Raw genomic sequence first — 25306 nt, 5'->3', positions numbered from 1 at the left:
TCTACTTTCCAATTGGAATTGTCAGCTTAAATCCGACCAAAACGTGTAATTCCCTTGTATTCATGAATAAATACCCCGAGACCGCTGATTAATGCGATTCCTCGGCCCTGAGCCCTGTTCACGGGATTCCACTCCTTGATACATTGGATATAGACTCATTAGAAAGTGATTTTTTTTCTTGTTAATATTCTACCATATAAGACATTTATTGTTGGCAATCTAGCTCTTACAGAATGAGCACAACCACTCCAATCCCCACCCCGGCTCATATGCTCGCGGATTCCATGTTGTCCCGACACTTCGGCAAAGAGACGGTCAATTACTTCTCCAGTAAGATTGTCTTGAACTCCCCTATATAGGGCGCAGTAGAGCTAAAGCATTTGCAGGCTCTCCAATCAACCGTTTATCGTTCTTGCGCTCTGACCACCCGTTCCTGTCTACGGCTCTGAAGCACCCTTCGACCCGATTTGTACTGTTGAAAAACCTAGCGCCCTTGACTCCGTCGCCGGCACAGCTACACTATGCCAAGTATGGCGATGTGCGCAAGCTTGTGTCCCAGGATACATTCGATACATCCGAGGAAGACATGATCAAGAGCTATGATTCGCGCAACACACACCCGACCCTTATATTCCTTGGACTGGACGAGAGCCGCAAGGAAGATGGAATGGAGTGGAAGACCTACTCTGGCACGCCGTATTTTGCAGTCGATGTGACCCCCAGGGGTTCTGAAGAACAGCAGACTGCAGCAAAGGATGTGATCAGTGCCATGGAGGCGAAAGGACTGTCTTTCTTCCAAACACGAGTTGTCATGTCCTTCTCCGCAGATGAAGGTATGAAGACGCGACAGTAATGTCTAGATTGATAAAAGGGAACTAATCAATTCGGGATAGCTGCTATCTACGCACAAGCACGTGCGCTGATGGACTGGAACACTCGCAACACCTTCTGCGGGACATGCGGCCACCGTACTCTGCCCGTGAATGCAGGAACCAAGCGTGCCTGTCCGCCAACGGATATTGCACGAGCAACTGAGGGCAATACGATACAACGGCCAGAGTGCAATACCCGTACTACGTTGTCAAACCTTTGCTTCCCCCGTACCGATCCGACTATCATTGTGGCGGTGGTTTCCGCCGACGGCAAGCGGATCCTGCTCGGGCGCTCCAAGCGATTCCCACCAGGGTGGTATTCTACGCTGGCTGGATTTATTGAGCCAGCCGAGTCGATTGAGGATGCTGTGCGGAGAGAGGTGTGGGAGGAATCGGGTGTCACTTTGTCCCGCGTTGTTATCCACTCCTCGCAGCCTTGGCCGTACCCGGCTAATTTGATGATTGGCGCTATTGCCCAGGTCAGTGACCCCGCGCATGAGACGATCTCTTTACTGCACGATCCTGAGTTGGAGGATGCGCGGTGGTTTGAGATTGAGGAGGTGGAGGAGGCGCTGCGGATTGGTGTAAGTGACCTGGGTTCTCAGGCTGGCCCGGAATACAAGGGCGGTTTGCGATTGCCCCCTCCTACGGCTATTGCCAATCAGTTGATCCAGGCTGCTGTGAGCGCGGAGTATTTTGCGACAGAGAAGCACTCTAAGATGTAAAAATCATGATTCTTATGATAATGCATATAGCATTGATGAATTTAGACCTTCACTATCTCTCAACACTGGCAGTATGTATATAACCCCCCATTTTCGGTACTATATTGTCTGTTCAAATGTCTACATGGGTATGATCATCTTCGGTTGACAGGGTTAGATCCTTGTCACTCTCATATCGTATTTGGAGAAAGGACTATGTATCACGAGCTGCAGTAAAACAAGTATGTTTCATCAAGCTCTCATTTGACAACATCAGCAGCCTATTATCGATGAGCATTAGAAAAAGGTTCACTATGTGCATTTAGGCAGCTTACTCACTATGGCATCTTTATATTCCATGATAATTGTTTCCTCAGGCTAGGATAGGGTAGGGTCAAACCTCCTCATAGAACCTAGGAAGTCTGGCACAGTCCTTGTTCTTTTAGTCGAGTGTAGGCAGTGGTTTCAAGTACGTGGATAAATCCATTCTAACCCCTTCGGTTTCATAGTCGCACCGCGTTTATATTAACGGCTATCTATGTTGTATATATATTGGTCTTCTTTGACGTACCACCTTCATGATATATTTCCGTTGACGGATATCAACAAGAAATATGAATCAATGGATAGATACAAAAACCCTTTTCTTAAAAATGATTTCCGTCGCCTTGACATCGTCGAGTTTCATAGTTTCTAAAGTTCAAGTTGTTTACCAACAGACCAAAAATTGCGGTGGGAAATTAGGGCGGGTCGACTCCTTGGCAAGGGTCTCGCACCACAATATCAATCGTCCAGTCCTGTCTCCGCAACTTTCTGCATTGGAAAATGCAATAGGATGCACATTATGCTGGGCTATTCTTATTCATTGGGATTTAATGTCCGAAATATCCCAAAGGAAGAAGACTCTCGAAGCGCTTTGGAGCGACGATCGTCCCTTTCTCAAGCATAGCCCCGCATAGCCTCATGTAGTCTGCCTCATGTAGTCTGTTTATCAATATGGGGGCCAAATGCCAAGAGATGAAATGGCGGCACAACATTGCTTAATATTAATGGCGAGTCTGCTCCTTACAGACTCCTTTGGTACGGTCCATATCGATTCTGTACGTCGATGTGCCACTGTTGAGCCGCATCCCAAGCCTTAGGACTATACCCACCCCTTCCCTTCGTTGCCATTGTGATCCGGCCAGTGCCTTTCCAAAATGGTCCGGAATCAAGAACCAGGAGAGTCACCTGTGTCCCCTGTGCATTCAAATGAAATTGCTCAAAATGCACCAGAGGCGAACACGCCCACACAATCGCCTAGGATCCTTCCCGTTGAGCCTCATCCCGAACCAGCAAATGAACCTCTAGTGCACGACACGGCAGACCAGGAAAACAAACTAAAGAGCAGAGAAAAACCGTCCATGTGGCAGCTTATCTCGAGTTTGTTCATCTGGGAGGTACTAGCCATGGTCTTATCCTCGGGTGTTCTGGTTGCGATCGTTGTGATCTTGACACAATATGATGATCATCCTCAACCGGCCTGGAGGTTGGTGTCGCTGAACTCGGTAATATCCTGGTTAAGTACGGTTTCGAAAGGATGTGTCTTATCCGCTATAAGCGAGGGAATAGGACAGCTGAAGTGGGTGTGGTTCACACGGAAGAGCCGACCCTTAGTTGATCTGGGCGCCTTCGATGGGGCTAGCCGCGGGGTATACGGTTGTGCGGGATTAGTTTGGAGACTACGAGCAAGGTAGGTATCTATATATCCTCGTGGTCGCGTCTTGACTAGGGACTTATGATACTATATAGGCATTTTGCAGCCCTAGGCAGTCTGGCCGTTATCCTCGCCATCGCCTTTGACCCTTTTATCCAAAATTTGATCCACTACTACCCTAAACTCATTGCCGATTCCTCAGGAACTGCGATTGTGTCGAGCAACCCCCAATATGATGCTCTAGGTCCTGCTTTGGAAACTGGTAAGACGTTGAGTGGTGCTCTTTTCATCTGAATATCGCTAACCCACGTGTATAGGAGCATGCTATCTTGATGCGGAAATGAAAGCCAATATTTACAACTCGCTATTCAACAGCGATATGTCAAAGCCATGGTCCATTCCGCGGTACACCTGTAGCTCGGGAAATTGTACCTGGGGTCCAATAGCTACACTGGAAATGAGGGCAAGCTGCACAAACATCACAGACCGACTGAAAACCGAATGTAATGACCAAGACGACAAGAGACCTGCTTCAATTGAGCCCATGTGCTCTGTTTCGATTCAAGGTGGCACTAGTAACACCAATAACATCTCTGCGGCTTTCCAGTTGAACACATTCCACGGCACGCCAATCGTGATAGGATCGACGGAGAGTTCCATCTACCCAGAAAGCCTCATCCCTGCTATCCAACTTATCGCCCCACATGACCTGCCAGAAGGCCAAGCAACATGGAAAAACCCCTTTTCGAAGGATTTCAAATGGGAAGCAATAGAATGCAGCATTGAACCGGTTGTGCACAGCTTCCGCGCAAACGTCACCAAGGGCGTTTATCACCAAGAAACACTGGGCATCTCGAAGAACGGATCTTTCGACAACTCAATCTATAAGCACTACCGCATGCATCCCCCCTGGGGACGAGATATGGGTGTTGAGCCAAACAAAGAGTTTGTGATAAAGAAGAATTCGCTCATAGCGATCCAATACTTTTTCCAAAACTTCTTCGCCGGCCGAGCGCGGCTCGATCTTTTCGGTTTTACTTTCTCTCCTGACAGCAAGCAATATAAATACGCGACGGCAGATTTAATGCAGTTTATCACACTTGCGAACATGACGGGTTGTGCTGTTGGAACTATCAATAAAATGCACTGTGCTATGGATAATGTTGCTGAGGCTATGTCAAAGGCTATTCGAGATAACGCGTCACCTTCAAACGTCACTACTGCTGGACAGGCAATGTCGGCCAGGACACACATTTCCATTCATTGGCAGTGGATCATTCTTCCGGTGTTGGTGTGGCTATTGGGCCTTGTCACGTTATTAGGCACTATTTGGAAGACTCGCACAGCTAGGATTCCCACTTGGAAGAATGAGACGATGCCGCTATTATCTCTGTATAGGGATGGTCAGAACGAGAAGCCACGAAGTGGTCAAGGGGTGAAGAACGAGAGGGTGATGTTATACCAAAGCGAGGGCAAAATGGTGCTGTCTGGGTAGTTTTCAAGGATACATACTGGTGTATGCTGCATTTGTTCCTGGATAATAGAGATGCTGATATGTATATATGAGAGAGTACACAGTACTACCGAAAATTTTTGATTTGTTCAAATGGAAGTGTTTTGTTTCACTCCGTAGGTACATGGGGATTGTGACAGATGCCACATTAAGTATCAAGACATCAGGACAACCATTTCAAATATTGGCATACAATGTGCCGTCTCGTAACTCGTGAACACTGCTGTTTCCACTGTTTGGAGACCCGACCTCGGTGTAACGAGTGCCATCCCGCAGTTCATGAATAGTGACTCTTCGGTTGCTTTTGCGCTTGCGCTGAGAACCACGCCTGGAATCCGGACTCCCTGACTCACTTGGCACTTGACTGCTTGGTGTCATATCGCGCTCCTGGCTGTCTCTTTCAATAGCTGCCTGGAGCTTATGGTCTGCGACCCTATCTGAGCCAACTTCATAGTACCATCGACGCAAGCCAGAGGCGTAGGCACGTTCCTGTGTGTCGTATTCGACGGGGGGTCCGTTCGTCTCGGCATCGGGACCTGAACCGTCGAATACTGCCCATGCGCTGGAATCGACGCTGACAAGCATCACGGCGTGATCGAGGCTCCGGACCTTGAAGTCGCGTAAGAGTATGGCGTTGCCTTCTGTCAATGACGGCATTGAGGCCTTGTGGCGCCGGAAAATCTGAGCACGAAGAGTCGTGCCAGCCATGGAGGGGTCGGTAAGTTGAATAGTCACGAACCAGTCTTTCGATCCGGATTTGGCTCGGCTTATCGGTGAAGCCTCGTGGACGATTGAGATGGTATCGACCAATGCATTGTAGTGATCAATGAGTGTAGCAAGCGGGGCGAAGTAAGAAAGCTTGCTACGCAGTCCAGAGGCATTACGATCAGGTGCTGGGGGCTGTGCAGCGGGAACTGCCGGTGTTTTTGGGGATTCGGTGCTGATCACAACCTCCAGAGAGCGGCTAGGTTCGGGCGTTGCTGGGGGTTCCGCAGCTTCAGCGGGTTTCGAAGGAGGCATGGCATCATCATTTCCATCAACGTGCATCTCTTGTTGGATATCCTTTATAGGTTCCGCTTCGAGACCATCATCTTGGTCGGACTCCGGGGAGCTAGCAGGCTGCGACATTCTATCCAGACCAGTAGGGGCGTCATTTTCTTCGACCGTGAATGAAGTTTCAAGTTTAATATCATGAACCAGCTCACGTGTGGATGCGTTTTCCTGGGTGGGGTCTGGGGTCAAGGGTTGTCGCTCAAATGAAGGCTCAATGGATGGCGAGACTCGACCGCCAAGGGCCTCAGGTCCTTCGGGTCCTTCGACAGTCGGTTCATGTTCATGTTTCAACAAAAGATCGGCCATGGCATTTCCAGCAGATGAAGGGATATGCAAATCAGATTGTCCGTCCACAGTGAGATACTGCCCAGCATGACTTTCGACTTCCGAGGATGGGCCTTGATGATGAGATTCAGGCATATCAAGCAAATCTGGATCAATATTGCCTGATTGCCCCTCGTCGAAGTCCCGACCAACTGGCACTTCTATCTCTACGCCAAGTGTCGCCGCATCATGATATTCCTCGTCGTCGGCTTCTTCGATGAGCTCCGCATCTTCCATTTCTTCATCTTCGTTTCGCTGAGGGTTGGGGGATACAACTTCAGGTGGATGGTCTGTTTCATAGTGGTCTCGGGTCGACTCGTCGTCGTCCATGTCGCTCTTGTGAACTCGGTCATCTTGTTCATCGTATTCGCGCTCTTCACGTTGCTCTGCATCAAGGTTAGCCGCAATGTAAGATTCGTCGTGGTCGGCTTCTTCGATGAGGTCCGCGTCGTCCATTTCTTTGTCTTCATCCTGTTCAGGGTTGGGTGATGCCACTTCAGATGGATGGGCCGTTTCATAATGGTCTGAGGTCGGCTCATCATCCTCCATGTCACTCTCGTGAACTCGATCATCCTTTTGGTTGTATCCAGGCTCTTCGCCGTCTTCGCTCTCGTCACCTTCCTCGCTCTCTTGGCGCTCATTGATGTCTGAATCTTCTTCCTCGGCTCTTTGATAGCCATCCTCTCCACCGACATACCACGGCTCTGGATATTCCTGTACACCCGTTGCAAACTCAGCTGTCGCTGGAGGGACGTCTGCATATTCAGCTTCAGAGTGGTGTGAGTGATCCTCTCGTTCTGCTGACTGCGAAGCTGAGGCTACCGGATAATTGGAGGCAGGTTCATCATCACTGTCACTGTCGAGCACGATTACTTCTTGGGTTCCCGTCTGCGAAGGCAGGCTCTGTTCCTGCTCAGACTTTTCACCACTGTACTCATCTTGGTCCAATTGTGATTCCAAGCGAGGATCACAAGGGAAATCCTCGTCTTCTTCATATTCATCTTGTGAATCGTAATTTTCCACTGACTCCGCATAGTACACTTCACCATCCTTGGTCATTTCATGCTGTTCTTCACTGTATTGACTGGATGAATGATCGATGCTGTCTTCCATATCTTTTTCCTCTTCCATGTCTCTCTTCCTTTCGACTTCCTCATCTCGAGCGGTTATCATTCTTTCGAGGGCATTAATCGCATCCTGATCAAAGCCAGTGGGTGGTTGTGGATAATTGACCGACTGAGGCTCTGGCTCAGAATGTTCCTCGTGAGATCCAACATTATCGCTGACGGTCTCAATGCCAAGATCAGCTTCGGCAATATCTGAGCCATCAATCCTCTGTGAGCATTCAAGTGATTCATCTTCCAAGCCTTCCTCCGAGCGCGAAGATGATGCTGAATCGTCTCGCCATAGGTAACTGACATCAATGAGACGTTCGTCATCTGCTTCATCTGATGCTTGAGCTTCGTCGGCGGCATTTTCGGTACCCGTATCAGGTTGAGCGGCAGCAGATTTATCGCTGACACCAGGGGAGTCATCTGATTCACCTGCCGAGCCCGAAAATGGTGCTTGATGGTCGCGGTTAAGAACATTGACGGTATGCTTCTGCTCTGCTTCATTTGACGTTTGAGCTTCGTCGCCGGTAGTGTTGATGATCACATTAGCTTCAATGATATCTGATTCCTCAATAACCTCGGCGTCGATTATCTCAACTTCTTGTTTTTCTGATACACCTTCTGGGTCTGGATATGATGCCGAATCATCGCGGAAGCCAAAACCGGCATCCAAGACATGTTCTTGCTGGATGGGCTCAACATCCGGATCAACTGGTTCCACTGTCCTCGTATGACTGGGATCGATTGCGTCGGTGTGATGGATGTCGATGGATGATGCTTCGGGCGTTGCTATGGTGCCCATTTCCACAGGAACAGGTCGACTCTCATAGGACTGCGTGGGCGCAGTCCATGGCAGGAAATAGCCAGGCGAGCCAGCATAATTAGATACAAGGGGCGAAGGGATCGGGAGCCCTGGAGAAGGGATAGGCCGAATCTGTGGTGTATCCGTTGGCAGATGAAAAGCTGTTCCATCTTTATCAACTTGTTCATCAGAGAAAACATTTGACTCGCCGGCATGCCTTCCAAGGATCCCCCCAGTCAACTCAAGGGAAGGTTTCGCGAACACCGGAATTGGATCTTGTGGTGCACCCTCTGCGAATGTTGGAGCTTGGGCAGCATCCGTCATCGGCTCGTCTGAAGGCTCACTCGCCAAATCTGCCTCCTCGAGCTCTTGGTCGATAGATTGTATGAAAGCCTGTTCCCAATTTACAGGGGCTTCTTGCTCATGGGGACTTTCTGGTTCATTGATAACACGCCAATCTTCCCTCTGCAGGCTATACCTCGGCTTTTTTCTTCCTTTCCCGGGAACAAATCCATCTTCCTCCGCAAAAGCATGGAAAGCCGAACGGACTGTTCCTCCGAATGAGGTTCGGGTAGACTCAAGGAATACCGGTGATCCCCAGAGGCGTGCACTAGAAGGTAGGTCGAGTTCGGGATCGGTTGATTTCCCACTAGGAGTTGTGGGCGGTGCGAGTTCGGTTTCATGTGGTGCTGTCACTTGCGGCTCAACTGATATTACCAACGGGGGTTGGGAAGATCGGTAGATCTAGATGGACAGGAGTCAGTCGCTGTAAAACACATATCCAGTTTGGGAGCAACATACCTCGAGAAACACGCCATTCTCCCAGTGCGCGTCCCACGCGACTGACCTTCCCGGAGTTTGGTGGACGCCGTCATTGCTGACAAACTTGATATCTTTCAAGGCCAGACAAACAGTATCCCCAATTCCGACATGCGATTCTGCGACCTTTTCCGCGACGCGCCCATGGAACGTGGCCTTGATTTGTCCTTTGGCACCCCTCAGGCGGAAATCCGGCTCCGCTAACAGAAGGCTGACAGACTTGGTTGAAGAGGAGTATGGCCATACGAGTGCCACAGCTGCAAGAAAAGACCTTTCGGCCAATTTCTCAATGTCGGGAGAAAGCTGAGCTATCGGAACTCTAGTCAAATGCGCCAGCGCATTCGGCGCGGGAGGCTGCTTGGGAGACTGCTCGATCGCATTCATTGCGCCGGTTTTCCCAGGCCCGACTGTTGCTTTGTCAAGCTGTCCACATGTCAGACAGGAATAATAATTGAGATAAGATAGAGAGGTTAAGAAATGCGATTAAAAAAGACCGAGGACTGAAAGGAAAATGTAAGAGAATCTTTCGTGCACCAAAGAATTGACAAGCTGAAGCTCCGTCGGGTAATGGTACAGTAAAAACGTGAGGAGAAGGACGTAATCTACGTATTGTGAAAACCAAAATTACCCCCTTCATTGTATTGTTGATTAGTCGATTTGATTATAGAAATACATAGATACATATGTATTTACTTAGAGATGCTTTTAAATGTCAATAAGATTGAAATATGTCTATATAGATGTGTATGTTTTACGTCTTTACGACCTCTAACCTACAATGTACCCGCTATATCACTAACGTAGCTCCACTATGGTGAAAGCGCTAAGCATCAGGCCACTTCTAATCTGTATCTCGCGGCTGAACTCGTATTTCTAACTACATAGATTATTCGTAACTCCCAAGAGCTCGTCGAAAGCATGCCAGTCACAAATCCTATTCGTCGAGTAGCTGTCATCGGCGCAGGGCCGTCAGGCCTTGCTGCAGTCAAGTAAGCGGGGTCGTTACATACTCGTCCCCAACATGGCATGACTGACTGACTCAGATACCTGCTCGCCGAGAAATATTTTGATCGCATCGAGGTCTTCGAGCAAAGAAGCTCCGTGGGAGGAGTTTGGAACTACAGTCCGAGTTCCTCTAAAAAAGGGATTTCAACAACTGTCCCACATTTAACCCCTCACGAGCCAGTCGAGAAACCGGTGTGGGTTGATTATGCTGAGGGGCGTGAAGCAACATTCGTGTCTCCGCTATACGATCGACTGGAAACCAACATCCCTAAGGAGTTAATGCGTTATTCAGATCAGGCCTTCCCATTGGAATCCCAGCTCTTCCCCAAACACCGAACAGTGAAACAATACCTCGAGGATTATGCCGAAGATGTCAAAGACCTCATTCAATTTGAGACACAAGTCTTAGAAGTGAAACTCATGGATGAAACTCTAAGTACCTGGAGTTTAACAACAAAGAGCCTTCCAACCGACATTGACACAACCCACACTTATGATGCTGTGGTGGTTGCAACTGGTCATTTCACGGTCCCTTATATACCCGACATCTCGGGAATACAAGCCTGGGATGCATCATACCCAGGTGTCATCTCTCATTCCAAGTTTTACAACTCCCCAGAACCTTTTCAAGGGAAGAAAGTGGTTGTGGTAGGAAATTCTGCTTCCGGGCTTGACATTAGTGCGCAAATCAATGAAGTAAGCCAAGGCAAACTTTTGCTCTCCCAACTATCTGAATCCTACCTGGCTGCACCCACAAATGGCGATAAAATCATCTGCCCGGAGATAGTCGAGTTTCTTCCTTCGACAACTCATGACAGAGGTATAAAGTTTGCGGATGGCCGCCTTGAGGAACATGTTGATGCCATTATTTTCTGCACCGGTTATTTTTATTCATATCCTTTCCTGTCTTCACTCAACCCACCAGCTGTGACCCACGGCTGGCGAACAATGAATATCTACCAGCACTTGTTTTACATAGACCACCCAACTCTCGTCTTCCCAGTGCTTTCGCAGCGGGTTATTCCATTCCCTATGGCTGAGAACCACGCAGCTGTTTTCTCTCGTGTGTGGTCTGCGCGGCTTACACTTCCACCAAAAGATGCGATGAAGGCATGGGAGACGTCTGAGATTGATGCCAAAGGAGATGGAAAGGGGTTCCACCTGCTTCCATTCCCCATGGATGCTGACTACCTTAACCTTCTCTACGACTGGGCGGAAAAGGCCGAGGCACGACCTGGACTGTCTAATAATGGACAAGGCAAACTTGGTACTCGATGGGGTGAGCGGGAAAGATGGATGCGAGCCAATTTCCCAGATATAAGGCGTGCCTTCGTACAGCGAGGTGACGGGCGAGGCGAGATCAAGAATCTAGCAGAGCTTGGCTTCGACTTTGAAGAGTGGAAGAGGCAACAAGATGATCATTGATTCATTGTTGGGTCACATCTCAACCTGTACCAACAACATCAAAGTGATCTATATCCATGAGAAATACAATAGTTGTGCACCTTTAAATTATTATATGGACAAATAAGCCTATAATCGTTGACCAACATGTCACTATTCCCAAATGTTGTAGATCTACAGCCGATAAGCGCTATCACGTGAAGCGGGCTCACTATCCGTCCGTCCGTCGCGCCGTGCATTTACCCTCTTTCATATACCTTCGCATTGTTTTAGGGAAGTGTTAGATGTTTCCCAGAATTGAAAATTGTATGTGTCTTGGATCAATGCAGCTCGTATGAGCTTAACTTGAGTATTGAACCTACACTCTCATTTCATCCCCGTCATGTTGTCCAACATCTTCCCGAGACCAATCGCCCGCATATGATGTTTCGGGAGCAGCCTCACCCGCCGAAACTCGATAGTCAGCACAGAAAGAATACTGACCGACCTCCAGCTACAACTGTGGTTATTAGCGATAGCAGTGAAAGCAGCGAAAGCAGCGACGGTAGTGATTCGGACGACCAGGAGTGGCCTATAAAGTGTATCCTCCGTGAAACGGACACCGAGTATCTTATTGATTGGGAGGGTCCTTACGATCCAACTTGGGTGAGTTTCTGTGGAATGTCTGGACATAAAAGGCATCAAAGAAATACTTGGCGAGCTTGTGCTAACAAATGCGCTTGCCTTGCTTGTTCAGGAACCCAAAGAGAACGCAAGTGAGCTTGCTATACAGGTCTGGAACAAGCGGAAAGCTCGACGATCAAGCGAGCTAAATAGGAAATCGACACGGCAGAAGATCACTCAATCGGCCAGTGTCATCGAGGTTTATTCGTCATCAGAAGCAAACATCGGCCCAGAGGACCGCAACCGCACGCCCGACGACGAGACCGAGCAGAGTGACGCCGACTCCAATAATTATTCAAGAGCTTCCTCATCACTGTTTTTGCGACAAGAGGGTCTTTCAGAGATAGTAGACTCTCTTAAATCCCAGTACATTGAAGCCTCGGGCTGCTTTTACGGGACCACATCTCCATCCCAAGCTTTCTCCGATTCTTCTCTACCCCTAGCGACTGGATCAACAAAATTTCGCTCGCAGGCGGACGCCACGTTTTTTGGTTACATCCCCGAGTCATCTACACCTGAATACCTTCAACCAGGTGAGTGGGACGACATCAGTACGCAGCAGCCTAGTCCGACTCGTGACTCAACGGACGATTCGATTGATAGCTGCTCATCGCATCCACAGTACTCTGCGCAAATCAGCAACGTGCTTGAATTCTCACACCCGAACACGCCGGGTCTTACACTGAGCTCCAAGGTCTCCGAAATAGCTGAGACGCCTGCTTATCCACCAGCCTCAGGAGCTGATTTCTCGTGCCTCGGCTCTTTCCCTCTTCATAATACTCCATCTCACAACCATTTCACCTCACAGCCTTTTGGCCCGTCTGGTCGCATCGTCAGAGGTAGTGTTACATGCAGGTCAAGTTTGACATTTTGCTTACATTTTCACAGACTGTGAGTTTGTCCAGTCAACTTATCTAAGCTCAATTTCAGAGACAGTTTTTCAACACTTGTCACAACATCCAGAAAATCTCAGCGCTGAACGTTTTACTGAACCAACGTTTTCATTTTCAAACCTTGTGGAAGAAGGACAATCTGCCGAAATCATGGCAGACCAAGAGCACAAGCCATCGGATCCTTCTCTCTCCGATGCCCCATTGGACCGATACAGTCAATTGCCAGGGTCAACTCCTACGGAAAAAATGCGGAACGCCTGGGCCCGACTCAGCGAAGAGAATCCATCTGAACTATCGCAAACAGCAAACGCCGTCGAAACTCCATCTTCCGTGGGGGATATCGAGGCTTCGATCCCTGTGGCCGTCCCCGAAACAACTGCACCGCTTAGTGTCAGACTGGATACAGATTCCTTTTCCCATTCACATACCGCAGTCCATCATGGCCATTCTAAACCTTTACTACCACCATCAGAACTAGCTCACGGAGGCGATATGAGTCAACCTTCACTGCAAACTATCCACCCCAGCGCGTTGACTGTCACTGGCATGGATGATGAGGTTGCGCCCGGATCAGTCCACCTTGGGCCATCTGAATTTGCTGTCACCCTTCCAATGGATTCTCGTGTGAAGGATGACTACGAGCGAGTGCTATCAAATGCAGCTGCAAACATACGCCAATTTTTCGACAGCTTTCAGTCGAATACTCAAATTTCTGAGCTTGAGGTTGGTGGAGAATCTGTCTTGAATATAATTCGTATTTCTAACATCGTATGTACAGCGAGAGGTTTTACACTCAAATATGCGGGAGGTCATCTCGCGGTTGAGCAATGTTTCTACCCATCCAGACTTGAACATCTCTGACCATTTGAAAGACGCCGATCCCGACCTTGCGAAAGAGGCATCCTGGGCTGAATACTCCAGTGCAAAGTTTCTCCTACTCGGTCATCTCGTGGATATTGTAGGTACAAACGAGCTCCATATTATTCTTGCTGTTCAAGACGAGAAGAAACAGGCAGTCCTTGAGCGTTATCTCCAAGGGAAGGGTTTTGCATACAGCCGACCCCGTGGAGAGATGGGCAGCACCCTGGAAGTTTCCCTAGTCAAGGGGTCGCTCAGCTTTGGAATTCATTCCAGTGAGACGGCCCGTGAACTCTACAAGCCGCCGTCTGCTATTTTCGCGTTGGATTCGTATTTTAGACCCAAAAGTCCGTCCGTGCAGCACCTCCGAACGACTTATGCCCGAAACGGGAACTTGCTTCCCGTCATCTGGTTTCTTGTCGCCAACACGAGTGAACATATCGAGCGTTGTTTGCCCGACTCACCAGAACCTAATCGATTGCGTTTACTTGTGCACTACATTGCCCGTCTCCATGATGAGGTCGGTGATCTCCAGGATGATGCCTTCGGCGTTCATGAAGATGCCGAAGAGATTCTTGGATACCTCTTGGATAGTGTTGCTGGTTGGCCACTGCCTACCATTGAACCTTTGAATCTTGTATCCCTGGAGGAGTTAGAGTGCTACAGCTCTTCTTCTGACGAGGCGATGCCGCCGGCCCAAAAACGCACACTGGTAAGTATCCTACTTTTCGATGTATCTGGATTCAGCTAACGCTTCGGACCAGGACGAAGAACTCGAGGAACACTCGTCGAAGCGCGCCCGAGTCGGTACCCAAGAGAACAGCCAGTTGACCGAATCAACCAAGCCTCCCAGTCAAACATTGGACCGTGATTTGCAATCACTAGAAAAGAATATCATCCAGATGAAACATATTCACGCGAGTGAAAAGGCCCAGTTGCAAGCTGAGCTTGCTCAGGCCAATTCTCGATTCCAAGAAATAGAGAGGTCACTGGGTATTCTACAACACCGTTACGAGACTCGGGCAAAGGAACTCCACGCTACTCGCCAAGAGCGTGATCGCGTAACTGAAAGCAAGCCGTCTCTGGAACAGCGCGTCGAGAAACAAAAAGAGACTATCTCTAGTCTGAAAGAAGAACGAACAGAGCTAAAGCGAGAGCTCGACGAAGCCAGAAAAGCACTCAAAAACGGCGGTGGCAGCACTGCTGAACTGGAGACAGCACATGAGGAAATCCGCCGCCTGGTCAAGGAAAATTTGAACCTTGAGCGCAAGGCTGAGTTCGAGAAAAACCAATCTGAGTACATGCGAGAGCAATATCAAACTGCGTCTACAGCGGCCGCTCAGTCCGGCACAGAAAGCCGCCTTTTGGCCGCCGAGAACGAGAAACTAAAGCGCAAAGCTGAAAGCAATGTCGTCCAACTTCGTGAGCTGCACATGAAGGATGAGTCGGTCCGTCATCTAGCTCGGATTGAAGAGTTAGAATTAACTCTCGCTACGCGCGACGAATTCCTACGCAGAAAGGAAGATGAGCTTCGTGAAATCCGGAAGAATCGTCCATCGACTCGCTCGACTAGCACTCAACCACGAAGCCCCAAGTGGGCCGGCAGCCGTCCGACCAGCCCCGGGGTTGGTCATAATGGTAACGGCAATGGCGGTCTTGGGGGCAGGGGCAGTGCGCTACGATACAGTTCAGAGATGCCTTTCTAAGAACATTACCTAATCTCGCCCATCTCCTTCATTTTTCCCACGTCTCCTGCTATTGATCATGTTCTTGGCGCGCGTTTTTCTCACCCCGGCCAATCTATGACGTCTAGACACGATACATAGACGGGGCGTCTGCTCTTTGCGAAGCATTTTACAATCACATTAGCTATATCTTTATTCCTTTCATCCGTTCGTTACGACATTGCATCTTCCTGGCGTTCCATCCATCTATTGCGACTCTCATTTACCTATGAGCAATTTTCCTTTCGCGAGAGTAAAGCGAGCGGTCTCGGATGCAACGGTATCTGAGTCTTGTGTCATCTCCAAGCAAGTGTTGCTGTTTCATTCAATTTTCGTGGCAGTCTTTTTCGCCACAGCCCCAATGACAGATATCCTATGTGTTTTTGTTTGATCTTTAGGCCGCACCTCCTTTCGGTCTTCCAGGGCTGGAAGGTGTTCATTGTTGGAGTTTACCTAGCTGTTCAATCGATGCCTTTTGAAATAAAACCAATATTTCCAATTGTAAAAAAGCAATCTGAATTTCCATACTTGATAATTAAAATATAACCCACAAGTAGCGAAGGCCACAAAATTATAGATTATGTAAACACTGAGATAATAAGACAGGGGACGAAAGAAAGAACTTTATCCTGAGCGGCAGCATACAGAATGGATAGATAAATAGAGAAAAAGGCCCACGTCCTAAACTCCAGGAAATAGACATATCGCAGTGCCAAGACGCGATGCATTTACACCGAAGCCAGAGAGTTAGCAATGAATGTAGCCAGCTCCTTGGCCTTCTCGCCACGAGTCATAGTGAAATGATTGGCACCCTCGATAACGGTAATGCCGCCAACATGCTTCGGTCCGACAAGGGTATCCCAACCATTCGGACCGAGGTCAGAGCGGTTGTTTAGCAACCAAAGCATCTCACGAGGATCGGCGCTACCATCTGCAGCTGGTGCAGGCCGGGCATCACCTGGCTTAGAGCAGACACCATCCTTGGCCCAGACCATGAATGTCTTGGGGAGTTTGTCGGCTAGCTTTGGGTCTGCATAGGGGAATGGAACCGCCTTGTAAGCGTCTAAGGAGTCGATGAAGGCCAGGAAGTGGGGGAGGAGCCACTTGGGTGGAGGCGTCTTGCCTTCTCCAAACAGTCCGATCGTATCGAAGAAACTGTACAGACGGGGGGGCAGCTTCTCTAGTCCAATGGGGAAGGGTGAGTCCAAGAGAAGCAGGCGCTCAACTCGCTCGCCTTCCTCGAAAATCAATTGGCGAGCGGCGTCGTAGGCACAGATACCACCGGCGGACCAGCCACCGAAGTTGTAAGGGCCAGTGGGTTGGCGACGCCGAATCTCAGCAACGTAAGGAGCTGTGAGCTCATCCAGGCTGAACTTGAGGTTCTCAGGGGTGCGCATGTATGGGCAATTCAGCCCATAGACACACACGTCGGGAGAAATTCCAGGGATGGTAGCATAGGAGGTAGCAGAGCCAGAGCCATCAGGGAACAAGAACAACCTCTGGGTTGCTGTCTTTGGGTTTCCTTGCAGAAGGATCGAAGTGGCTGGTGGGTGCTGGGGAGCAGTGCTAGGAGCGACTACCGGGGCTTGAACAGGGATTTGTTCGGGGAGTCTGATTGGCTCCGCCGGAGCGGGCTTGGGCTTTAGGTCCAGCGTAGTCTCGATATCATCGAGTGTTTGGTTCTCAATAAAGAACTCTCCAGGGAGATCGAGATCGAGATCTTCGCGGATCTTACCGAGAACTGTGAGTGACATCAAGGAGTCCAAACCCATCTCAGCAAGGTTTGCGTCGCCATTGAGCTCCTCGGGTTCAACACCGATCTCCTCGGCTAAGATGGAGGCAATCTGCCTCATGCTGTCATTTTGCTCCTGCAATCCGTGTGTCATCGACTTCTCATTTGCAGGCGTTGGCATACCACTGGTATTTGGAGACGACAAGTCGGTCGACGATGCGGCCGAGGACATGTCACCTTCGCTGCTTGACCCATCACTGTGTTCACCAGGGTCCATCTGAGATAGGAGATGTTTGAAGTCTTTGACAGTTGGATTATCCACGAAGATAGTGGAGTCAAGATCGAGGCCCATGTCCTCGCGGTATCGCCCAGTGACAGTCAGCGAGAGCAGGGAATCCACTCCATAATCAGCGAAGTTGAGATCATCAGTCATCTCAGATGCCGAAAGTCCGACTTCTTCAGACAGGATTGCAAGAGCGCGTGTAGCCAGACTTGGCAGTCCGGATTTTGGTGAAGGGGAAGCCTTTTTGGTGGGGGTAGGCTTAGCCTTCTGGACATTGATGGGAGCAGGAACACTCTTGGCAGCTGGCTTGGGTGCCGGGGCTCCACCTGGAGGAAGAGCCATGTCGAGGATCTTCCGTGCCAGAGCTTGGAACTATATTGTATTATGTTAGTGTTTTATTCGAGAATACTCAGGCGATTGGGAATATACCTTAACACCACCATAAACAGCCACGATGTCATCCCCCTCAAACATATAGACATCGCCAGCCCAGATAGAGTCCTTCCAGGGTTGCATCCTCACGTAGGTGCGATAAGTGACACTGGAGTCGAACTTCTTCAAGCATCGCATTGAGTCCCATCCATGATTGACGAACACTTGGTTCTTCGAATCGGTGTTATCACTAGCATTCATGATAAAGCCAGACAAATGACCAATGCTATCAATCCAGAATGGATTGCGATGGAAGTTGCCTGGCGGGGCCTCGAACTTGACTAGAGCGGTAGCCTCGTGTTGTTCACTGTCGAGAATGACTTCGCGCATGGATTTGTAGTTCTCGTCATAGTCCACGAGAGAAGCAAAGAGCTTGTAGACCATTCCTCGCTTCATACGGTGGGCCTGGCCAGATATCGTGCTCTCTTGGAGATGCTCAATGCTTCGCTTGATCAGGTAAGAGCTGCGCTTCCACTCGAGCTCATAAGGACTGGGATCAAAGAACTTGATGTTGCAGCTGGCGTGGTCAAGTATCTTCTTCCCATCTGGGGTCACAGACCACACCTGCACCTTGGCATTTTCTTCGGCCCAGTTTGCGGTGGCTGAAACACGGAATAGTTGCTTACCCCCCTTGGCAATAAGCGGCTTGGGGACCATCACATTGCAAATATCAAAGCCTCGATCTTTCCACTCAGGCTTGTAATTCTGAACTAGATATTCACCGAGTGTTTGTGCAATATCGGCGTACAAGGACTAAAATACGATTAGCAAACAGAACATTTCAGTGGGAAAATTGAGAGTACGCTTACCGATGGAGTAAGACAGGCACCGTTCACCTTGTGACCTGCAATGACACGATTGAGCTCGGGATCAGCAATGTCATTCTCGATGACGATAGATGCCGCCGCATTGTCACCACTCGTCTCCAAAACTTTCTGAGCTGCTGACGATAAGAACACGGCGACTGGTGCAGCCTCACTCACTGGTGCCGCAGGTGCACCCTTGAGCAAACAGAAGTTATTGGTGTAAGGAATCCAGTAGTTCTTGAGATCCCACTTGTAGGAAGGAAGTGGGAGAACTTTGTGGCCGGCGGTGAAATCTTGGTGATACTCCTTCCATCGAAGCTCAATTCCAGCCATATAAAGAGCCGAAGTGCTGGTTGAGAGAACCTTCCACGTGTCTTCCTGGCGACGGAGAGATGGCACAGTAGTTGCCTGAGGTCCAAAAGTTGCCTTGACCATTCCAGAGCAGACGGGGTGAGAGCCAATCTCAACCCAGATTGTCTTATCGTTAATCAAGTTGGAGTGCCGGGTAGCTTCTAGAGCACCCAGGAAATTGACAGTCTCCCTGCAGTGGCGGGTGAGGTAGTTGGGACCAAGCAACTCGCTATTATTCTCATTGATGACATCTCCGAGAAGGGCGGAGACGAATGGAATAGAGGGCGTATTGAAGTTCACACCCTTTCCGATTTCAGCAAGGCTCCCAAGGATAGGTTCAACCTGAGCCGAATGGAAAGCAAATGGTACATTCAGCTTGGTAGCCTTGAAACCTTCGTTGGTAAGGGTTTGTGTAAGCATATCAATTTTCTCGCATGCGCCACTGATAACAGTTTCGCTGGGCGCATTGATGCAAGCCACCTCGGTGGCTTCATCAAGGAATTGCTTGACCTGTGCTACTGAAGACTTGACAGCAAGCATAGCGTGGGTTCCAACCTTGATTTTCTCAGTGAGAAGTTGGGCTCGTCGCCCAGCGAGGTAGATCGTGTCACTAGTTGTCAAGACACCAGAAGCATTCAGGGCAGCGAACTCGCCAAGGCTATGACCAATGACAAAGGCAGGGGAAATGCCTAAAGACATCCAGTACTTAGTCAATGCCATCTGCACACAGGTGGTTCCGAGCTGGCTAACGACCGGGCTATGCTCTTCAATTGGCACGCTGCCATCGACTAGGGACAAAATAGATGGGAAGCCCTGGCTCTGACCAATACAGTTCAAGTGCTCAATGTGGGTGCGGAATTGCGAACAACTCTCAAACAGCTCGCGTCCCATGCCTGTGTACTGAGCACCCTGTCCGGTAAAGATAAAGCCGATCCCAGGTGCATTGACAGGAGCCGGGCTGATACTGTCTCGGTTGACGATAGGAGCCAATCCACTCCTGACTTCATCCAGAGTTGATCCAGTAACAGCCACTCTGAAAGGATGATGAATACGCCTCGCTGTAGTTGTGTAAGACAGATTGGCAAGGAGACTAGCATCGTTGGAATTGAAAGAGTTCTTGTTCGTATCGATGTACTGCACGAGAGCGGAGATATTGTTCTTCAGCGAAGACTGAGATCGAGCAGAAACAAGCACAGGATGGGCAGACCGAGAGTCTACCACATTCTCTTCATTCAGGGGGCCGTCCTCGACCATCAGAGCTGTATTACCGCCGGCGGCCGAGAAATTGTTAACGAAAGTCTTTCGCTTACCACCATTTGGTCTGTTCCAGGGGGTAGGTTCAAGGGCAATGTGAACGTTGCGCTGAGAGAAATCTGTCGGGAAGTTGTGATTGATCTTGGTCTTAATGCCACAGTGAGGCGGGATCATGTTCTTCCGCATCATCATCAAGACTTTAATCAAAGCTGTGACACCAGAGGCGGACTCTCCATGGCCAACGTTCGACTTCGCTGAACCGAGGTGCAGGGATTGAGTTGGACCACGACGGTAGTCAGGAGCGAAGACATCGAGAACTGACTGCATCTCCACTGCATCACCTGCTTGGGTGCCAGTTCCGTGCATTTCGATATAGCTAATCTCTTTTGGATCGCTGTTCGACTCGTTAAGCAGCTTGTCGAAGATGAAGGACTGTGCTCCTACATGAGGCCGAGTAATTGAAACAGCCTCTGCTGAGTGGTTGGTATAAGCCCCTCCAATGATACCGTAGATAGGATCATTGTCTGCCTGAGCATCCTCGAGTCTCTTAATGACAATCGACCCAATGCCGTCTGCTCTGCAATAACCATCAGCACCATCGTCAAATGTGGTACAGTTTCCGGTCCTTGAGAGGAAGTGGCCACGGTCGAGACCCGCATGGTTGTCAGGATTTGTTAGAATGTTGACTCCGCCGGTCACGGCAGAGTCGCATTCATTCCTCCACAAAGAGTTACAGGCGACATGAATTGCCGCAAGACTTGAGGAGCAAGCTGTATCCACGCTGACACTAGGGCCACTGAACTTAAAATAATAGTTGATGCGACCAGGAGTAAAAGCACGGTTACCACCGGGGATGAAGTAGGTATCAATGTCCTGACCACTATTGATCTCACGGTAGTCATCACTGGTCATTCCATAGAACACACCGACGCGGTTCTTCTGCGTAGAGGGAGTGCTGTCAGGGATGAAGCCTGCCATTTCCAACGCCTCGTAAGCAGTAAGAAGTGCTAGACGTTGAGCGGGGTCTGCTTGAAGTGCTTCACGAGGAGACATATTGAAGAATCGAGGGTCAAACATTCCGGCATCGTTATACCAGCATCCATATTGAACTTGGCTGGTGTTTCTTGTCTTTCCTTCCATATCGACGTGAGCCTTGACATCCCATCGCTCTGGGGGCACCTCGCGGTGGACGTCCAGTCCCTTTTTCAAAAGGTCCCAGAATGCCTCGGTGTCGGGTGACTCTGGGAATCTTCCTGAAAGCCCGATGATTGCAATCTTGGACTGCTCAGCACGGCCGGTACGATTATCTCCCTCGGAATCCTTCTGAACATCACCAATTGTGTTGTCAACTTCCAGATTGGAGACTCTAGCCTTTTTCAATGAGTTGAATAGACTCTGAGCCGCAGTACTGGAAATTGGGAACAGAGTGCATGTTGTGGCGGATTCCAAGGTTGACTGGCAAGATTCGAGGACCTTGTCCCAGCAGAGCTGTCTTTGCAGAATCTCCTGAAGAGAAAATTTCAACAGCTGCTCAAGGCTTTCAGCTTGAAATTCCTCGCCCGTCTCACTGGACAGAACAGGGATCTGAGGCACGTAGGTCACGAACTGCTCAGTAGGCCAAGATTCCAGAATGCGGTTGATATCCCTGTCATCATACAGATGCGAAGCATGATAAGGGCCGTGGATTGGAACTCGTGTGGGCTTGTGCTCCTTCGAAAGACTATCCTCAATAAAACGGCTCAAAAAGGTTGGAGGGCCACTAATGGTGAGTCCATTCGGGCTGACTGCGCTGATATAAGGTTGGGAAACCCGGGGCAAAGCCTTGAATATATTAACAACGATCCTATTTTATTCTAAGTTAGTTTTGAGGGAGACTCACATTCTTCTTTGCGTATTGTTGGATCAAATCCTGGGCCTCGGGCTCGTGGATGCCAGAGATTAGTACAGACCAGCTTGGCGTTGCTGATTTGCTTGGTTCGATAAGCTCCTGTACTCTCAAGACGCAAATTCCGAGCCTTAAAGCAAGAACCACGGTCTCAGTGCCAGCCGAAATGAGCTCCCCAATTGTTTTCGAAGAGCTCACAGCCGCAGATGCGAGCTGGCCTGTGCAAAGACCGATAATGCAGCTTTCATCACCCGATGGATAGGCATGACCCAAATCGCCGTAATAGCTAATAGACGTTGTTAGTGAATTTGATTCGAAATGCATCTCTCTATCAAAGGCTGAAATTTGCTTACTGGATGAAACATCCCAGTTGGTAAATTGTCGTCAGTGCGCTCTCCAGTGCTGGGTTCGGGCCTGACTCTTTAAACCTCGCGAGAAGATCAACGATACTGGTAAATCGCGGGAACTGCTGACGCTCGGATGGTGGAAGCGATGTAATCTCCTTACGCAACGCATAGTAAGACTTTTGGAAGAATGCCGCCAGCAGCGAGTCATTCTTAGCATGCAGCAGACGACGAAGGCCCGAATCGAAATCCGCAGTCTGGTCTCCGAAGAGATACACATGACTGGGGCCTTCCATAATCTCCCCGATAACAAATAAACGGCTCAGAAATATATGGAGAAAGAAAAAAAGTTCAGACCAAGCGCAAATTGACGGATATCATACTTTATAGAGGACGCTGACGGGGGCATCTTCCATTAAGTGGGTCTATGGCATCTTCCAAATGACTACCCTTTTCGAATTATCTTAGTAGTATCCAGATAGGAAGCGGAAGAGCTTGGGTCCAAGATTCTTTCTGGTAAAACAGGATTTTATGGTATGGTAACCCAGCTGAAACCACTGGGAAACGTATGATCCGACGGCTTATTCCTCAGTATTCGGCAAAATTTCATATATTTTCCTAGTTCTGGTATTGATATGTATACTTCCTAAAATGGTTCGATGGTACCGTTACTACCGGGTTTAATAATCCCTCGAAGAGTTCGGCATGTCTGTCTGAGTAGATCGTAAGTGGAGCTGGGCTGGACCGAACTGAAAGCTTGGTTCCTTGGATAACCTGATTGGATCCTGAATCATGGATTTTTAATCCCCAAGCTAACGTCGAACCGATGCTAGTTTATGGATGCCCGAGTGCTGTTTGCGGATAAAACTAGCAATGACTCCAGAAATCAGGATTTAGAATAGGTATGTGGGCCGAGCTACCCGTAACAAAATCTGACATACCCTAGTGGAATCATAGACAATAGACCCGTTCCGAAGAAACATTACAATGAAGTTGCAATAAAAGAGATGATGTCGCTGCATTCGGAAGGTTACAGCCGCTATATCCAGTCATCACGTGACGTGACTTGCCCTATGTAAATCGACTAGGAATTGTCGAAGAATGTATCGAAGCTCAGTAGAAGGGCTTAAATAGGCTTACTTGTCTTTAATTTCAGAAATCACAAGGACAGCACCCTGAGTATGGAATACCCTCCCCCCACCCCCCCTCTTCCACAAAATACAATAATCAAAATGTAGCATACATTATTAGAATGCACGAAACCGATCATGAACAGTATCTACAAATGTCTTGCAAATCAAGAAGAAAATTTATATCGTCTGAAGGCATCATCGTAGGGGTTCCAATACGTCATGACTCCGACTTCAAATTCTGAGACATTAAGCCTTGTTTCAGATGGTCGCAGCCTGGAAGATCTCATTCTCATTTTTCCGGTGACAACTGTGCCATCAATAAGATATCCAAACGAAAATTGTTCAACACCTTCACTTGAATTTTAGAATCTGGGATAACCATCAATTCCACACGTGGTTCATCGAACGATGGACCCAGATGTTCTCAAGCCATCGATCGATCGAGTGGACCCAGATCATTCTTTGGCGACGGACCGGGCCTGCGATAAATGACCGCAAACAGACTGTATTTCACAGAAGGAACAGGTGATAAGAATAAATAGAACAAAATTGAATATTATCCTAGATCTTGTGGCAGCTGTTTCTATGTATGGCCAGTTATAAAAAAAGTACAAAAACGACACCAAAACAAAAGTCAGATAGATATCAAACCCAACCAACCGGCGGAGCGGTCATTGCCCGAGCAACAATACCTCAATCAGCAGTTTAGACGGGGTGGTGTCTGTGTTCTAAAAACCCTTGTTTTTCGTTGTAGCAAACCCAGGAATAACCTGATTGGCTTCGGTATCTGACACTCGAATAGTGTATTCATCCCAAGCCTTATCGAGCTTGATCATCGCGGCGCAACGCTCCCCGCTGAGGCTCGATGTAGCTACCACCAACCTTGCAGATATATAGCAATAGAAGAGCTGAAGACAAAAAGCAATTTTGGTTCTTTACGCCCCCGGTTACCATATGTAAAGTGCCTTCTTGGACACCCAAATTTCAAACTTTTGTCAGGTTCTCCATAGGCCTAATCTCGTTTTAGCTCATCGCTGGTCCCAATCAACCGCTCTCAGAGTTCTTGCTCTTACTCTTACAGGCTGACTTCTAGGGCCGCCCGTTCAACGACGCCATCGTGGCTCTCCTCAAGCTGGAGGACGAGCATCTCTCCTATACTAGTGCTCCTATTCTCACCTCCCACTCATATAGCCAGGTCTCTGCAGGTGCCTTGTGTGCTGTTGGGAATCGTCCCAGAATAGCACAAACAACGCCCATGATATTGTATCCCTCATGTGAGATCTCCACTCAATTGCTAGTTTACCTCTCGTAGAGAAGTATGAGCTCTACTAGGTCTTCTATTTCCAGTACACTACTGCTGCAAAATCTCACAGAAATCTGGATGTACAACAATGTATGGCATGGTATGCATGAAAGATATGGATGACTCTTAACTAAAATGACAAAATCCGCAATTTTTCCAATCTGTGCGGACAAGCTGACTAAACATAATATGCACTCTTATCTGGAGCACACTATTACAGCGGTCTATATATTTTCCAGGTTTCAATGCCCTATATGTATTTCACCATATATGACACCAATGGTACACATCCGACAGCATGTAATACCCGCGAACATTTTTGCATTTTTGAGAAAATATGT

At 48.7% G+C, this 25306-nt stretch overlaps 6 protein-coding genes across 6 annotated transcripts; 4 read left to right on the top strand and 2 right to left on the bottom strand.

Moving 5' to 3' along the window:
* Positions 1-233: 233 nt before the first annotated feature.
* On the top strand, positions 234-1597 carry N7537_005462 (NAD(+) diphosphatase; the record flags this gene model as incomplete). Its single annotated transcript, XM_056896519.1, has 3 exons — positions 234-330; positions 387-833; positions 894-1597. 3 exons carry the CDS (start codon positions 234-236, stop codon positions 1595-1597), a joined length of 1248 nt encoding a protein of 415 aa, XP_056752304.1.
* A 1178-nt stretch (positions 1598-2775) lies between these two features.
* N7537_005461 (DUF3176 domain-containing protein) lies at positions 2776-4767 on the top strand (the record flags this gene model as incomplete). The annotated part of the gene is made up of 3 exons (XM_056896518.1): positions 2776-3308; positions 3368-3534; positions 3590-4767. 3 exons carry the CDS (start codon positions 2776-2778, stop codon positions 4765-4767), a joined length of 1878 nt encoding a protein of 625 aa, XP_056752303.1.
* Positions 4768-4962: 195 nt separating this feature from the next.
* On the bottom strand, positions 4963-9279 carry N7537_005460 (uncharacterized protein; the record flags this gene model as incomplete). The annotated part of the gene is made up of 2 exons (XM_056896517.1): positions 4963-8820; positions 8878-9279. 2 exons carry the CDS (start codon positions 9277-9279, stop codon positions 4963-4965), a joined length of 4260 nt encoding a protein of 1419 aa, XP_056752302.1.
* A 534-nt stretch (positions 9280-9813) lies between these two features.
* N7537_005459 (putative flavin dependent monooxygenase) lies at positions 9814-11325 on the top strand (the record flags this gene model as incomplete). The annotated part of the gene is made up of 2 exons (XM_056896516.1): positions 9814-9884; positions 9939-11325. 2 exons carry the CDS (start codon positions 9814-9816, stop codon positions 11323-11325), a joined length of 1458 nt encoding a protein of 485 aa, XP_056752301.1.
* Positions 11326-11727: 402 nt separating this feature from the next.
* N7537_005458 (uncharacterized protein) lies at positions 11728-15424 on the top strand (the record flags this gene model as incomplete). Its single annotated transcript, XM_056896515.1, has 5 exons — positions 11728-11949; positions 12041-12806; positions 12856-13583; positions 13639-14430; positions 14483-15424. The coding sequence occupies 5 exons, from the start codon at positions 11728-11730 to the stop codon at positions 15422-15424; spliced, it is 3450 nt and encodes a 1149-aa protein (XP_056752300.1).
* Positions 15425-16170: 746 nt separating this feature from the next.
* On the bottom strand, positions 16171-22825 carry pksP (polyketide synthase alb1; the record flags this gene model as incomplete). Its single annotated transcript, XM_056896514.1, has 5 exons — positions 16171-17829; positions 17887-18642; positions 18699-22121; positions 22180-22471; positions 22539-22825. The coding sequence occupies 5 exons, from the start codon at positions 22823-22825 to the stop codon at positions 16171-16173; spliced, it is 6417 nt and encodes a 2138-aa protein (XP_056752299.1).
* Positions 22826-25306: the final 2481 nt, after the last annotated feature.

This window comes from Penicillium hordei (assembly GCF_028827395.1).
Source record: "Penicillium hordei strain IBT 12815 chromosome Unknown utg000003l_segment0_segment0, whole genome shotgun sequence".
Lineage (NCBI taxonomy): Eukaryota > Fungi > Ascomycota > Eurotiomycetes > Eurotiales > Aspergillaceae > Penicillium > Penicillium hordei.
Note: the sequence above shows the minus strand (reverse complement) of the source record. Positions and strands in the feature narration are given on the sequence as shown.